At 48.0% G+C, this 15,207-nt stretch overlaps 1 protein-coding gene across 1 annotated transcript; it reads left to right on the forward strand.

The window, feature by feature from the left end:
- Positions 1-852: 852 nt before the first annotated feature.
- LOC124706236 (APETALA2-like protein 1) lies at positions 853-4,538 on the forward strand (the record flags this gene model as incomplete). The annotated part of the gene is given in 9 exon segments (XM_047237888.1): positions 853-1,406; positions 1,528-1,584; positions 1,723-1,810; positions 1,937-2,082; positions 2,333-2,377; positions 2,500-2,603; positions 2,728-2,855; positions 3,202-3,309; positions 4,134-4,538. Coding segments are annotated over 9 exon segments (1,485 nt in total), but the record flags the coding sequence as incomplete, so codon positions are not given.
- Positions 4,539-15,207: the final 10,669 nt, after the last annotated feature.

Here is a 15,207-nt window from a genome sequence, read left to right on the forward strand (position 1 = left end):
ATCGCAAGGAGGCGTGGAGACCCGCAGACTAGGGTTTTGCATGAACAACCTCCCCACGGAAGAGCGGCACTGGGGACTTGCCTTGTGGCTCTAGTAAGCAGTTTGGATGAATTAACCTTGTTTCGTTTCCACCTTAAATTAGTCAAACCAAAACAACAGATAGGGCGACTCAAGATAATACTAAAAGGGAAGAAATAAAGGACGCCCAAATGAGGAAGGATTTTAAGGATAACCGGCTGCCACCGGCTACTTCCCGCGACCCCGCTTTCTATATATACGCGCCTCTTTTTCCACCCTCTCCACACACTCCGCCCCTTCGTCTCCGCCTCCGGCTGTTTCTCCAGCTACCCGCTTGCCGGAGCTCCCAAATCTCCCCTTATACAGCATATATCTTTCCCTCCAAAGCATAGCTAGCTATATCCTCCGCCTCACGTGTAAAATACAGTAGTATTCTTCTTGACTCGTGAAGCTACCGGCCGGTGTTAGGAATAGGATCGTCGTGTCCATCGACGGTGGACTGGAGTGAAGGATGGTCGACAAGGATCGGTACTGAGGAGAAGATAGCGGCGATCGTGGACGCGGCTAAATGTACCGCAAGAACAATTCGGCACTCTCCTGCTTCTACCTTTACCTCCTCTGGTTCTTCTTCCTGAAAAAGTAGGAGACCAAGCGACCGATCCAGCGAGCTAGTGATCTTGGAGATTTATCGAGATTGCTCGAGCTTGATAGATATATAGATACTGATTGGTTCCGAGTGTGGAAGTAGTGATCTTGGAGATGGAACAGCTGGATCTGAACGTGGAGGAGAAGCCGGCGGCAGCGGCAGCGGCAGCGGCACGGAGCGACTCCGGGACGTCGGAGTCGTCGGTGCTGAACGCGGAGGCGTCCGGCGGCGGAGGGACGGCGCCGGCGGAGGAGGCCTCCAGCTCGACGCGCCAGCCGGCGCCGGCGCCACGGGAGGTGCTCGAGTTCAGCATCTTGAAGAGCTCGACGCCGTCGGCCGAGGGCGAGAACGACGTGGGCGGCGCCGGCGACGAGGACGACGAGGAGGAGGCGACGCCATCGCCTCCGCCGCCGCGGCAGTACTACCACCAGCAGCACATGCCGCAGCCGCAGCAACTGGTAACCCGCGAACTGTTCCCGGCCGCCGCCGCCGGCGGTGCCGGCACGCCGCTGCTCCCGGTGCAGCAGCATTGGGCCGAGCTCGGCTTCTTTCGCCCGGCGCCGCCGCCGCAGCTGCAACCGGACATCAGGTACCTGCAACAGGCGCACGCGCCCCCGCCCCCGCCTCCGGCAGCTGCGCCGCCGCCAGCCAAGAAGAGCCGGCGTGGGCCGCGGTCCAGGAGCTCGCAGTACCGCGGCGTCACCTTCTACCGCCGCACTGGCCGCTGGGAATCCCATATTTGGTCCGTACATAAATCCTCCTCCCTACCAAAAAAATTATTCAATTGATTTTCCGTACCTATTAGTATTATGAATCAAAATTTTCAGTTCTAACAATTTTTCTCCTGTTCGTTGCTGATGCAGGGATTGCGGCAAGCAGGTGTACTTAGGTGGATTCGACACTGCTCATGCTGCTGCAAGGTAATTAATCTTTCAGATAGTACAGAACCAGAACTGTGATCATCATCATCATCTGAATTACTCTGTGTACTGGAAATCTCAAGTCTTGTCTACTTTGTTCATTCCACCTGGCCCAAACTTACCTCGAGTTGTGCGCAGGGCGTACGATCGGGCGGCGATCAAGTTCCGCGGCGTCGATGCCGACATAAACTTCAACCTCAGCGACTACGAGGACGACATGAAGCAGGTGACCGATCATCCAACCAACCAACCAACCAACCAACAGATTCAGATTCAGACTGTTGTTGAAACTGAATAACTGATCAACACAAGGAATTCACTCTGACTCATGTGCTGTTTGGTCTGGATTCAGATGAAGGGCTTGTCCAAGGAGGAGTTCGTGCACGTGCTGCGGCGGCAGAGCACAGGCTTCTCGCGTGGCAGCTCCAAGTACAGGGGCGTCACCCTGCACAAGTGCGGCCGCTGGGAGGCGCGCATGGGACAGTTCCTTGGCAAGAAGTAAGAAAACTTCTCTTCGATTAATTTGTACTGAACTTTTTTTACTTCTTGACATGTTTAGCGATTGTGCTGCCCATGTGATCTGATCTGAATCTCGTACATGATTCGATCACCAAACAGAACTCCCATGATCATTACCAATGTATTTAAAGTTAGTAGCTAGGCCTAGGTAGGTAAATAGTAAGCTGCATAGATGATCAAGAAGAAAATAGTGGATAGGGAGTTCCTCAAACGCCATACTTGGGTGCAGGTACATATATCTTGGGCTATTCGACAACGAAGTAGAGGCTGCAAGGTTCCTGAGCTTGGATTCTGCCATTGATAAAAAAGTTCTTTCTTTTTTCTCCATCCACCAAAGTACCGACTCGAATCTCTTCTCTTGTTTCTCTTCTTCCTTTTCTTGTTCCGCAAAATCAGGGCTTACGACAAGGCGGCGATCAAATGCAACGGTCGAGAAGCCGTGACCAACTTCGAGCCGAGCACATATGAGGGGGAGCTGCTCACTGAAGTTGCTTCTCAAGGTAACAACATGACCTCAATTTTGGTTGATTTCTCTTTTTTTTTTTTTTGGTATTTTCATGTTTGGCAAAAATTCTGCCTTAGCGATACGCTGATGAACTTGAATTCGATAACGACGATTGGCAGGTGCAGACGTCGACCTCAACTTGAGCATATCTCAACCATCTACCCAGAGTCCCAAAAGGGATAAGGGCAGCCTTGGTCTGCAACTCCACCATGGATCATCTGAAGGCTCTGAACTAAAGAGACCAAAGGCAAGTACACATTTTTTTCCTTAAAAGATTGCCCAATCAGTCGAGCTTCACTGCTGGACTTGTATGGCTACCTGATCCACTATGTGATTAATAATTGGATTTCACTGTCACCATGCTAGTGACTGCAGTAAGATGCCCTTATTGTGGCCAAGTCTTTTTCCTAGTGTACTTACATTGGGAATACTTCTACGCGCATTATCTTGAATTAAATTTCACCTCATCGGTCCCACCGTCCAAACTATAATCACCACACAGTACCATGTTTACTTCTGCCTGGTTATGAATTGCTTGAGAAATTTATTACGTAGTTGACATTTAACTGGAAAGTCTTTTGCGTGTTATGCAGGTCGATGCTCCCCCTCAGCTAGTCTCGCTCCCTCATCGATACCCCCTTCTGACCGAGCATCCACCAATCTGGAATGGCCAATCATATCCAGTATTTATAAATAATGAGGTGAGGTGATACTAAATCATAAAACTCCTTGCACCTAAATTTTGCAAGGTATCATTTTATTGAATGGCTGTCAGTGTAGCTCAAGTGTTGCATCAATGTGCCACATTTCCTTAGACTCCACACTTCACCCATGGCCTGTCGGTTTCGGAGACATCGATGCCTTAGCACAAGTTTCATATGTGGGATCTTGAGTTTTCAGAAGCTCTCTGATTGGGGTAGCACTACTAGTCATAGGATTATAAATGTTCTTGATTTTTCCTCTGAAAGGAACACCCTAGAGAGTTGACGATTCAGAATTAGCCTATTCCAATATTGTTTGGTCAATATTCCTTCATGTGGCTAAGAACGGTTTGGTTTTACTATTTATTTATTCGCGAGAAAAAAATACTATCTGAATCGTAGCCATATACTAGTACTATTATAATAGGATTAGTAAGACACAGAGCTTTACTTGGAAACAAAAGAAAGCTAGCTAGTTCCCATCTTTTTAAGAGTGTTTGTCACCTTGTTTTGGTAAGATTAGTACCCAATTTTCCATTTTTGTTACATTGGTTTGCCATTCTACGTTTTTTTTCCAAAGTAAACTCCCAGACTCCTCAACCGGTAAACTTCAAGAATATATTCGCATGCATCATTTTATTATTTTATTTTTCCTGGACAGAACGTTCAACTGGACATATCTTGATCACTTTCATGTTTTCCGAAGAGAGAAAGAAACTAAGACCAATTTTATATAAAAAAAAGAACAAAGAAAAATTCATTTGCTGCCATTTTTGTTGAATTTATCCTACATGAGTATGCTAAATTGTTCTTCATTTATTCAGGATGCAGCCAGAGATCTTAGCAGAAGGCCAGAGGTGGGCACAGCGGGTGTTCCAAGCTGGGCATGGAGGGTGAGCCACCCTCCTCCTGCGCTACCCTTGCCACTCTTCTCGTCGTCATCGTCCTCTGCAGCATCATCAGGATTCTCCAAAACCGCCACCGCAACAGCTGCCCCAGCCACCCCATCGGGCTCACTCCGGTTCGACCCGATGGCACCATCATCATCGTCAAGCCACCAACAGCACAACCGTCGCTGAAAATAAGCCAAACTGTAAATTTCCGGGAAGCCGATATCTTTTTTCCCTTCCGGCATTTCAGCGTTTTCAGTCTTGTGCCGGTGTGGTTTCTTGTAGTGGATTCATGACTGTATTTTCCACGCTGCCCAAGTGAAATGTTGCTTCTCATCACGCTCACTGCACCAGCCGATCCGATAATTCTCCTATGGGATACTAACCTCACCATCTGGGATTGATTTATACCATTATTATAAAATTGACACTGAAATTCAACAGTAGAGGTACCATAAGATAAGAAGAACCTTTACTTAGGGAATTATTCCAGTTCCCTTTCCTAGCTGTCTGTGACCCTTGTTCTTGCTCAGGAGCCAACTTACCTTCTGAATTGTGCTGTTGTTTGTTCTTGTACTGTTATAAGATTTGGCTCTAAAGGATGGCAAAGCATTTTGTGCAGGAAAATAATAATTCAAAGTAACCTTCGAAATCATATAGAACTTCCTGATCTCTAAAAAAAGAAGAAACCATACATGAAATTTTAACTATGCAGCCATGCATACTTTAAGTATGAATAGAGTTATAGAGATACCAATTCCTCAACAAAAAAAAAGGTGATTTTCAATGCTACAATACCGTTGTAAACGAATGGTTGCCAAAAAGGGTGAAGTGCATAAAGGTGTATATCAACCAAAATTGCATGGAACAAAACAGAAACTTGAGAGGCACTAGAACAGTTCGACGGACAGTTTTCTGTGCAATTTCTTCCAGACAAATTCAGAATATTTTCCAGATTCTGTCACTGCTGGGTCGAGACAGCACCGTGGAGTGGACAGATGACCTCGTCTGCTGTTAAATCTGAGGAGATGCAGACTGCTGTGATTTTTTCAGGTAAAAAACCTTTTCTGTAGGGGATGGTGATATATAACCCGGCGGCAGCTGTCGGCATCGATCAAGTCACCGGACAACAAAAAGTTTAGCTAAGGATTCCATCACGTGAAATGGAACATTTTTTTCGACAGCCTCCATGCATCAGCAGTACCAAGATCACTTGTACTAGACAAGAGAAAAGGATATTTTTTTCGTGAAAGAGATGTATATATATGTAGATAGATAGATTCCCTCCGAAAATGCAACTGCATTGGGAATTATGCACACTCTCGTGTGTTTGTCCAAATTGTCCTACCAGAGGGGCATGTGAGAAACGATGAACTCAACATGAATTTAGCAGTAAGCAATTTAGTTCAGTAGAATTATAGGGAAAATCTACCTAACAGGTGTTCCCTTCAGAAGAAATAGCTAGCTGTTTCAGTTGTTCAAGATGCATGCATGGTACTAGATCTACTGGCATGCCTCCTCCAATCCCGTTGTTGTCTTTGCCTTTGTTTACATGCTTCCATATGCCTCTAAAGGTGTTCAGTTCAGCAAGCAAAAACCTAGATACACAAGTTGGCAATAGATTTGTGTTGGTTTTGATGAGGGGGAGGGTCCCATCAACGTTGCTATGGAAGCACCATGAGATCTAATGGAAAGAAATCTCTACCGAGGGAATCACTTGAAAGATCAGCGATTCACATATGCTGCTTTTGTTAGCAAGATGTGGGAAAAAAATTCTCCACAGAAGAATCCGCTTCACCTTTTTAAAAAATCAGTTAATCTTGTTATCAACCAATTTTACTTATAGTCAGATTTGGGAAAAACTATTTCGATTTGTAATATGAAGAAACAGTCCTATTAAGACTCGCAACCACATAATTTTTATGTAAAAAATATCCCAGAAACTAATATTGCAAAATCCGCACAAATAAACATCTCTAATATGTGTTTTCAGACTGTCAAACTGGTCATCAGCCGTGGAGAATCAAAATATCTGCTAAGGTTGATTTGGTACCTGCAATAATGCAACTTAGAAAAATCAAGCAAGCATACAATTTCTAAATGGCTATGATAACTGTCGTACAGGTGTCGACGTGTAACATTATAGTATTTTGATGCCTTCGTCAGTTGTGTCATTTCATTATTCGTTCCAAGAAAGGATGCCTGAAAATAATAATCAAAGGAACAACTCCATTAGATCACCGACAAAAAACCATCTCAGTACATGGAAAAGCTTGCTCAAAACTTAAAGTACAACCACCCGTCTTCAACACCAAGACAAATACAACCACCCATCTTCATCCCACAAAAATACTTTAGTTTCTAAAAAATATCAAGTTTGACCAAGTGAATTTGGCTTTTAGGGAATAAAATACACAATCGAAATGTTTTAAAAAAAATAGGAAAAAGCAAGTTGCTTTGAGGAACAGCATGTACAACTCGGAAAATTGTACTTGTTATTACGGCTTTAGTGCTAGTGACAGTTTGTAACGGTCTTGAAAGAAGGACCACTCTTATGCGTTGTGTTGGCAAAAGTAAAATAAATAAATAAAGTCCAATTTGGGTTTTTTAAGGATTGGGGATGTCCTTATTTTTGAGTCCATGTGGTGGGTCTCTCTCTCCTTTTGGCATGATTCCTCGAGGGGGGCATATTATATTTTCTGCGTCGCAGAATTACGTCACTGCTTACGTTAATTCGCAACCTGGTTGTAATAATCTATCGCATGACATGGATTGGACGGAGATTAAAATACTAATGGTGGGTCGTACCAGTACTATATTAGGCCTAATGACATTGATTATGTTGCATGTTGTTGATGATTCCTTGTATTAGTTGTACTCGAAAGAGTTCTTTTTAAAAGGTGGTCTTGTTGTTTGTACCATGCTTTATTTAATTGAGATAATCTTGTATACCCTGCAGATGTGTGTAATATACTATCGACACAACACATGTACTACTTTTGGCATACTCTCCTTATAGAAAAAAGGTATCCATTCTTAATTAAACTGGCCACCTTGATCTGGATTTTGTTAACCCATTCTTAAACATTTGCATTATTCGGTTGTACTACTGTGGTATCCATGAACATTGGAGTTGGTACATAAATAATATTATTTTGTTTCCAATCTTCTCTGAGAGTTGAAATGTATCCCACGAAATTCATCTCATATCCTGAATATGTTTTAGGGAGAAAGCATATAGTGGGCAACCAAGAGGCAGCGTATATGCATATAGCCAGATGGCATAAGTTGAATGAAATAAACTTCATATCATTATGTGTTCAGATTGGCCTGATCCAGCCTTTTCTTCTTTCAGTAATGTTACTTGTTAGTGCAGAGAGTTGATCAACACAATGCATTATATACCATGTACTCTTAGAATCTTATATTGTTGGACTTTGATGCTGACAACGAAAGAGATCATGTGAAATGCTGCTCCAATGAGTAGAGATGTCCAGAGAAGCCTACAGTCAACATATATACCCTGTTAACATTTCATTTTGATGGGGACACAACACCAATACTGATTTTGCACGATACATCGCCATCGCTCACGTCATTCCTCAAAACAATCTTTTCGCACTCACTATATTAATATAGCAACCGACCGATACTCGCTCACGTCCCTGCATTATCACATAATCCTCGAGATAGATCATGCCGGCACAAATTACGGGAAATGAGGAAAAATACTGATAATCCTGAATAAAATCCATGAATTGTCTCTGCAATTAGCTAGGGGGGAATTTTGTAGAATGGCAGGTGTCCCAAGAAGACCAAGTTTATATGATTTGCTTAAATTTGACCGTCTTAACATGGGGTTCAGTAGACGTGCATCAGAAATGTACTTTCTGGAAGAACTTTGGTATTTCAAGCAGACCAAGAATTGAAAACTTTCGGGAAGGTAAAGGGCTTGCAAGGGCAAGGTATGTCGAAGGCTGGGAGGGGAACACTAGTAAAATCAGTCCTACAGGCTGTACCAGGGTACGCGAGGAGTTGTTTTCAGCTCACGAAAAAACAATGCAAGAAACTTAGTACGGTCTCATCAAATTTTTGGTGGGGCCATACAAATGGCCAACGAAAAGTCCATTAGATTGGGTGGGATCGGTTGTGCAAAAATAAACGAAGCGGATGAATGGATTTCAGGGATTTTGAGTGTTTTAATCAAGCTTTTCTTGCCGAACAGAGTTGGAGATTGTTGGTTGACTCGGACTCCCTATGTGTTAGAGTTCTTAAAGCACGGTACTTTAAAGACACAGCCTTCCTCCAAGCTAGCTGCCCAAAAAGAGCTTCATTCACTTGGCGGAGCATATTACGTGGCAGAGTTTTACTACAAGATGGCCTAATCTGGAGAATTGGTACGGTGCTAGTTGTTAGAGTATATATCTGTATATTGTAGTTTCCTCATATGTTAGGGGGCTTCCTGCATATTTGCACGTGTACATGTACTACATATTGTGGCCTTTGGCCCCTGGTAATACAACAAGCATATTGCCCTAACATGGTATCAGAGTAAATATTGATCCTCTAGTCTCCCCCGGCCGACGTTGCTTGTTCAATCTTCCGTCCGTCGCCCGATTCCTTTGTCTTCCGCCCGGCCTCGCCGCCCGATTCCTCTCATCCTGCCCGGCCGATTCCGCTCGTCCCGCCGATCTCCTGCTCCCGCCTGACGCCCCTGGTCCCTGGCTGCCGGCCCGATCAGGCTGCTCTCTGCCCGGCGCCCGATCGATCTCCTGCTCCCGCGCGTGGCCCGCCCGGCCGATCTCCTGCTCCCGATCCCAGTTCCCAGTTCCCTGCCTGGTATCCCGATTCCCGATTGGCCCGCGCGTGGCCGTGCTCCCTGGTTGCTCTCTGCCCGTTTCCTGCCGATCTCGCTGCTCCCGATCGGCCCGTGCTGAGAGAGATCGATCTCCTTGCGTTGACTTTCAGCTGAGGTAAAAAAAAAACAAAGAAAAAAAAAGAGCTATGTCTTCTGCTGATCCTGCCCCTTCTTTGGGCCCACCTTCGGTACTTGGTATTTGTCCGCTGCCTCCGTGCATGACTGCTAGCTATTCTTCGTCGCCGCTTGCGGTCTCTTTACGCGGCTCTGCCCGCGCTTCACCGACTCCGTCTACGTCGGCTCGCCGCTCTTCACCGACTTTCGCGGACTCTTCCCGCGGCTCTGGCCGTGCTTCGCCGATTTTGTCTCCCTCGGCCTGCCGCTCTACATCGACTTTTGCGGCCTCTTTACGCGGCTGCTGCCCGCGCTCCGCCGACTTCGTCTATGTCGGCCTGCCGCTCTACATCGACTTTTGCGGCCTCTTCACGCGGCTGCGCCGCGCTTCGCCGACTTCCTCTATATCGGCCTGCCGCTCTACATCGACTTTCGCGGCCTCTTCCCGCGGTTATGGCCGCGCTTCGTCGATTCCGTCTGCGTCGGCATGCCGCTCTACATCGACTTTCGCGGCCTCTTCACGTGGTTATGACCGCGCTTTGCCGACTCTGTCTTCATCGGCGTGTTGCTCTCCGTCACCCCCTTTGGTGGCCTCTGTGCGTGTGGATGATAGCTCCTCGTCGGCACCTGATTGTACTTCGACCTCTCCAGTCGCGCCCCTCTCTGCGCATGAGATAGCGCAGCTTCACTGCCTGCTTGATGCTTGGGATTCCAGTTTACGTCAGCAGCCTCGCGGTCCGAGTCTCCGCCCTCGTCCTCATTGCACCTACTGTGGCAAGGTTGGCCACACTTCCTCCACCTGCTGGGACGCGGGATCCCGGTTTATGTCGGCGAGTTCCGGGATCGTCGACGGTCGGCTCTTCAGGATCTTCTGCAGTTGCACTCTCTGATCAGGACATTCTCAGGGGTCTTCGTGGTCTGCTCGCTAGTCCAGACTCTTCTTCGCCGGGCGCTGCTGGTTCTATGACTGGCTCTTCTAGCACTGCGCGACCACCACTTTCTACACAGTCAGGTACGTCCCCGTGGTATCTGGATTCTGGAGCTTCCTTTCATATGACCTCTGAGTCTTCTATCCTGTCTGCTCTTCGGTCCCTTATTTCTCCTGTCCGTGTTGTCACGGCTGATGGTACCTCTATTCCCGTTTCTAGTACAGGCACCCTTTCTACTCCCTCTTTCTCTGTCCCTGATGTTTCTCATGTTCCTCGCCTTCAGATGAACCTTTTCTCTGCTAGCCGACTCACCGATTCTGGTTGTCGCGTCATTCTTGACGCCGAGTCTTGTGCGGTTCGGGATCGTCGCACACGAGGCCCTGGTTGGAGCCGGCCCTCGTAGCCGTCGGTCTCCGGGGCTTTGGGAGTTAGGCGGCTTCGTGTTCCTTCCGCTGCCACTTCATCCGCCGGTTCTCCTCCGGTTGTTGCCTCTGTCACCGGCTCTTTTCAGCGAGTGGCATCATCGTCTTGGTCACCTTTGTGACTCTCGCTCTGTCGTCTTTGGTTCATCGTGGCCTTCGGGGTCCGTCTGCTGGAGATGGGTCGTTACATCGTCGGGGTTGTAGGTTAGGCAAACAGATTCGGCTTCCCTATCCTACTAGTGTGTCCGTCTCTCGGCGACCGTTCGATTTAGTCCATTCGGATGTTTGGGGTCCGGCTCCCTTCGCTTCGAAAGGGGGCCATCGATACTATATCTTATTCATTGATGATTTTTCACGGTACACACGGGTGTTTTTCATGCACTCTCGCGGTGAGGTGCTCTCTATTTATCGGCGTTTTGCGGCCATGGTCCGCACTCGGTATTCCTCACCCATTCGCGTGTTCCGTGCTGATTCTGCTCGGTGAGTATATCTCTCGGCACCTTCGTGGTGTCCTTGCTGAGGAGGGCACCCTCGCTCGGTTTTCTTGTCCCGGCGCGCATGCTCAAAATGGCGTCGCCGAGCGTAAGCATCGTCATCTTCTTGAGACCACCCGTGCTATGATGATTGCCTCTTCTCTTCCGCCACATTTACGGGCCGAGGCTGTTGCTACGTCGGCCCACCTTATTAACATTCAGCCTTCCGCTGCTCTACGAGGTGGCATTCCTCTCGAGCGTCTCTCCGGTGTTTCTCCGGACTACTCGACTCTCCGTTCATTTGGTTGCGTCTCGCTATGTCCTTCGCCTCCTCGCGAACGCACCAAGCCGGCCGCTCGGTCCGTTGAGTGTGTTTTTCTCGGATACAGTGATGAGCATAAGGGCTATCGCTGTTGGGACCCCGTTGGTCGCCGGATGCGCATCTCTCGTGACGTCACATTTGATGAGACGCGTCCCTTCTATCCTCGCCCCACCTCGGGTACTTACCCGGTGGATGATATCTATTTTCTTCTTTTTCCGGATGCACCCCCTGCTGTCCCTCCTCCCCTCCCTCCTACTTCGATGCGCCCCTTCGACGCCATCCTCTCGTTCGTCTAGTCCACCTAGTACTCCTCGTTCTCCGGCTTCGGCTCCTTCCGAGTCTCGTCCCTTCTTCCTCTTCTTCGATGACTTGTCTTCCGCAGATGACCTTCCCCCTTCTCGGCCTGTTCGTCGGCGTCGTGCTCCGATTCGTTACTCTCCTAGTCGGTATGGTCTCTCCGTCGTTTCCGAGCCGACTTCTTATCGGGATGCCGAGCGTCATCCCGAATGGCAGCTTGCCATGGCTGAGGAGATTGCTGCGCTTGAGCGCACCGGCACTTGGGATCTTGTTTCTCCCCCTTCGGTGTTCGTCCCATCACGTGTAAGTGGGTCTATAAAATTAAGACTTGCTGCGATGGATCTCTTGAGCGCTATAAAGCGCGTCTTGTGGCTCGTGGTTTTCAGCGGGAGCACGGCCGTGACTATGATGAGACTTTTGCCCTCGTGGCTCATATGACTACCGTGCGTACCCTTCTTGATGTTGCCTCGTTCGCCGCCGGTCCGTCTCCCGGCTTGATGTTCGGAATGCTTTTCTTAATGGCGAGTTGAGTGAGGAGGTTTACATGCAGCCTCCTCCCGGGTATTCTGTTCCCGATGGGATGGTTTGTCGTCTTCGACGTTCTCTCTATGGTCTCAAACGGGCCCCTCGTGCCTGGTTTGAGCGCTTTGCCTCCGTGGTGACTCGCTGCTGGTTTCTCTCCTAGTCTTCATGATCCGAGCACTTTTCGTTCACACTTCTCCTCGTCGACGCACCCTTCTCCTTCTCTATGTTGATGATATGATCATTACGGTGATGATCTCGAGTATATTGCCTTTGTAAAGGCTCGTCTTCGTGATCGGTTTCTCATGACTGATCTTGGTCCTCTTCGCTATTTTCTTGGGATTAAGGTTTCCTCCACTTCGATGGCTTTTCTATCTCTCGGGAGAAGTACATTCGGGATCTTCTTGCTCGTCGTTGCTCTTGGGGATGAGCGCACGGTTGATACTCCTATGGAGCTTAATGTTAAGCTTCGTCCCTACGATGGTGATCCTCTTCCCGATCCCACACGTTATCGTCATCTTGTTGGGAGTCTTGTTTATCTTGCTTGTCACTCGTCCCGATATTTCTTATCCTGTTCATATTCTGAGTCGGTTTGTCTCGGCTCCTACCACTTGTTCACTACGGTCATCTCCTCCGTGTTCTTCGTTACCTTCGTGGCACGATCACTCGTCGCCTTTTCTTTCCTCGTTCTAGCTCTCTCCGGCTCCGGTGCTACTCGAGATGCTACGTGGGCGAGTGATCCTACGGATCGTCGTTCACTTTCTCGCTTACTTGTGTGTTTCTTGGTGGTTCGCTTGTTGCTTGGAAGACGAAGAAACGAGTAGCGGTTTCTCGTTCGAGTGTTGAGGCTGAGCTGCGGGCTATGGCTTTGTTGATTGCTGAGGTGACCTGGTTACGGTGGTTGCTTGCAGATTTTGGGGTCTCGTTACGACACCCACTCCACTTTTGTCCGACGAGTACAGGTGCTATCGGTATTGCACGTGATCCGGTCAAGCATGAGCTGACCAAGCATATTGGTGTTGATGCTTTTTATACACGTGCTCGAGTGCGGGATGAGGTTGTTGCGGTTCATTATGTGCCTTCGATTTGCGGTTGGCGGATTTCTTTACAAAGGCACAAACTCGAGCGCGGCATGACTTTTTACTCTCCAAACTCGGTGTTGTGGATCCACCATGAGTTTGCGGGGGGGTGTTAGAGTATATATCTGTATATTGTAGTTTCCCCATATGTTAGGGGGCTTCCTGCATATTTGCACCTGTACATGTACTATATATTGTGGCCTTTGGCCCCTGGTAATACAACAAGCATATTGCCCTAACACTAGTATTAGAGTGTGGGAGGACAATTGGATACCAAGGCAAGGTGCACAACGTCCACTGGGACGTGTACTAGCAGAACAACCATCTTGGGCGCGTTTGGTAGTCTGCATTGACGGCCATAGGCCATAAAAGCCACGTTGTTTGGTGGCCTGCATAGAGTTTTTTTTGGCCCCGTGGAGATTTGGGCTCTGCCCGTTTGGTAGGTCGGTTTTAAGGCCTTGTAGCAGCCCAGAACGGCGCCCATGTTGTTTGGTTGCAACCCAGAAACTGCTTCTGCTTACCTCTTACCTTCGGTGGTGAGGTTACCAGCGATCAACAGCGCAAGCAAGAACACAATTCATAATTCATACAAACTTAGCACTGATAATAGTTCAAACACGGTCACAGTTCACGACACAGGTCGATCATAGTTCACGACACACCATAGACGATCATAGTTCAACAGACGACTGAAACAGCAAGTACATACAGACCAGGAGCTTCAGACATGACTTTAGAAGACGACACAACTGGTCGCGTCGCCATGGTAACGACACATGGTCATCACCTCAGTGCAGGTGTAGTCGAAGATGACCACATTGTACTGGAAGGTGGACACCTTCTTGAAGACGAGGAACTGGCCTATCTGCAGCTGATGAGTGACGGCGAAGGCCGCCCACCCCTGGTCCATGTATGCGTCATCGCCTTCTCTCACCGTAGTCATCCTCCAGTAGAAGCCCGTGTTAGTGGTGACGATGATGTTCGAAGGGATTTCTCCGAACCACCTGACGAAATCATGAGGGATCCGTAGCCGGTTGAAGGTTGGCTTCAAGACGATGCGCAGGACCTGGTCCGGCCCTACGTCCGGCTGGAAGTGGCCGACGTTAGCCGCCCTTCGCTTCTTGGATGGTCCCTCGTCGGGGGTCTGAGGTGACCCAAGCTTGAGCTTCTCAGTCTGCCACAAGAACACATGTCATTAGAGGTGTGCCTGCTCACAAGTATATAGATGAAAACAAACATTGGAAACATGTGATGCCTCATACATTGGATCACATGGCAGCTCAAGGGACTGCCCTCAAACTAAGTCTAGTGTACAAGATATCGCACCCACGACTAAGTTTGAGGGCAGCACCTTGCCTTCTAGTGTGCCATTGTTCAATCATTGGACAATGCACTATACAAACCAAAACGAGGCCTCATATATGTAGGATCACACGGCAGGCAAAGGACTGCCCGCAAACTAAGTCTAGTGTGCAAGTCATATGGCACACACGACTATGTTTGAGGGCAGCACCTTGCCTTCCAGTGTGCCATTGTTGAATCATTGGCCAATGCACTAGACAAACCAAAACGAGGCCTCATATATTGGATCACAAGGCAGGCAAAGGGACTGTCCGCAAACTAAGTCTAGTGTGCAAGTAATATGGCACACACGACTAAGTTTGAGGGCAGCATCCTGCCTTCCGTTGTGCCATAGTTAATCATTGGCCATTGAACAACTGAAGAAGTACAAACATGTAAAGCAAGGTAGCATAGGCCTCATACAATGAGCACATATGGAGGAGATGTTTGACCTGAACCAATGGCATGGTGATGTTCAGTCATGCACTCATGCCATAGGTTCTGATCAATCATCTCCTCACACTATGATTACCTGTTAGAATCATCGGCCTAGTTCAATCAGAAACTACACAATCTACAAGAAATTACCGCGACTCATTCCGCACAGCAATCTCAACATGCTAAACCCCAACACAAAAAACCCTTCCCCTC

Source organism: Lolium rigidum, chromosome 4 (genome assembly GCF_022539505.1).
Source record: "Lolium rigidum isolate FL_2022 chromosome 4, APGP_CSIRO_Lrig_0.1, whole genome shotgun sequence".
Classification (NCBI taxonomy): Eukaryota; Viridiplantae; Streptophyta; class Magnoliopsida; order Poales; family Poaceae; genus Lolium; species Lolium rigidum.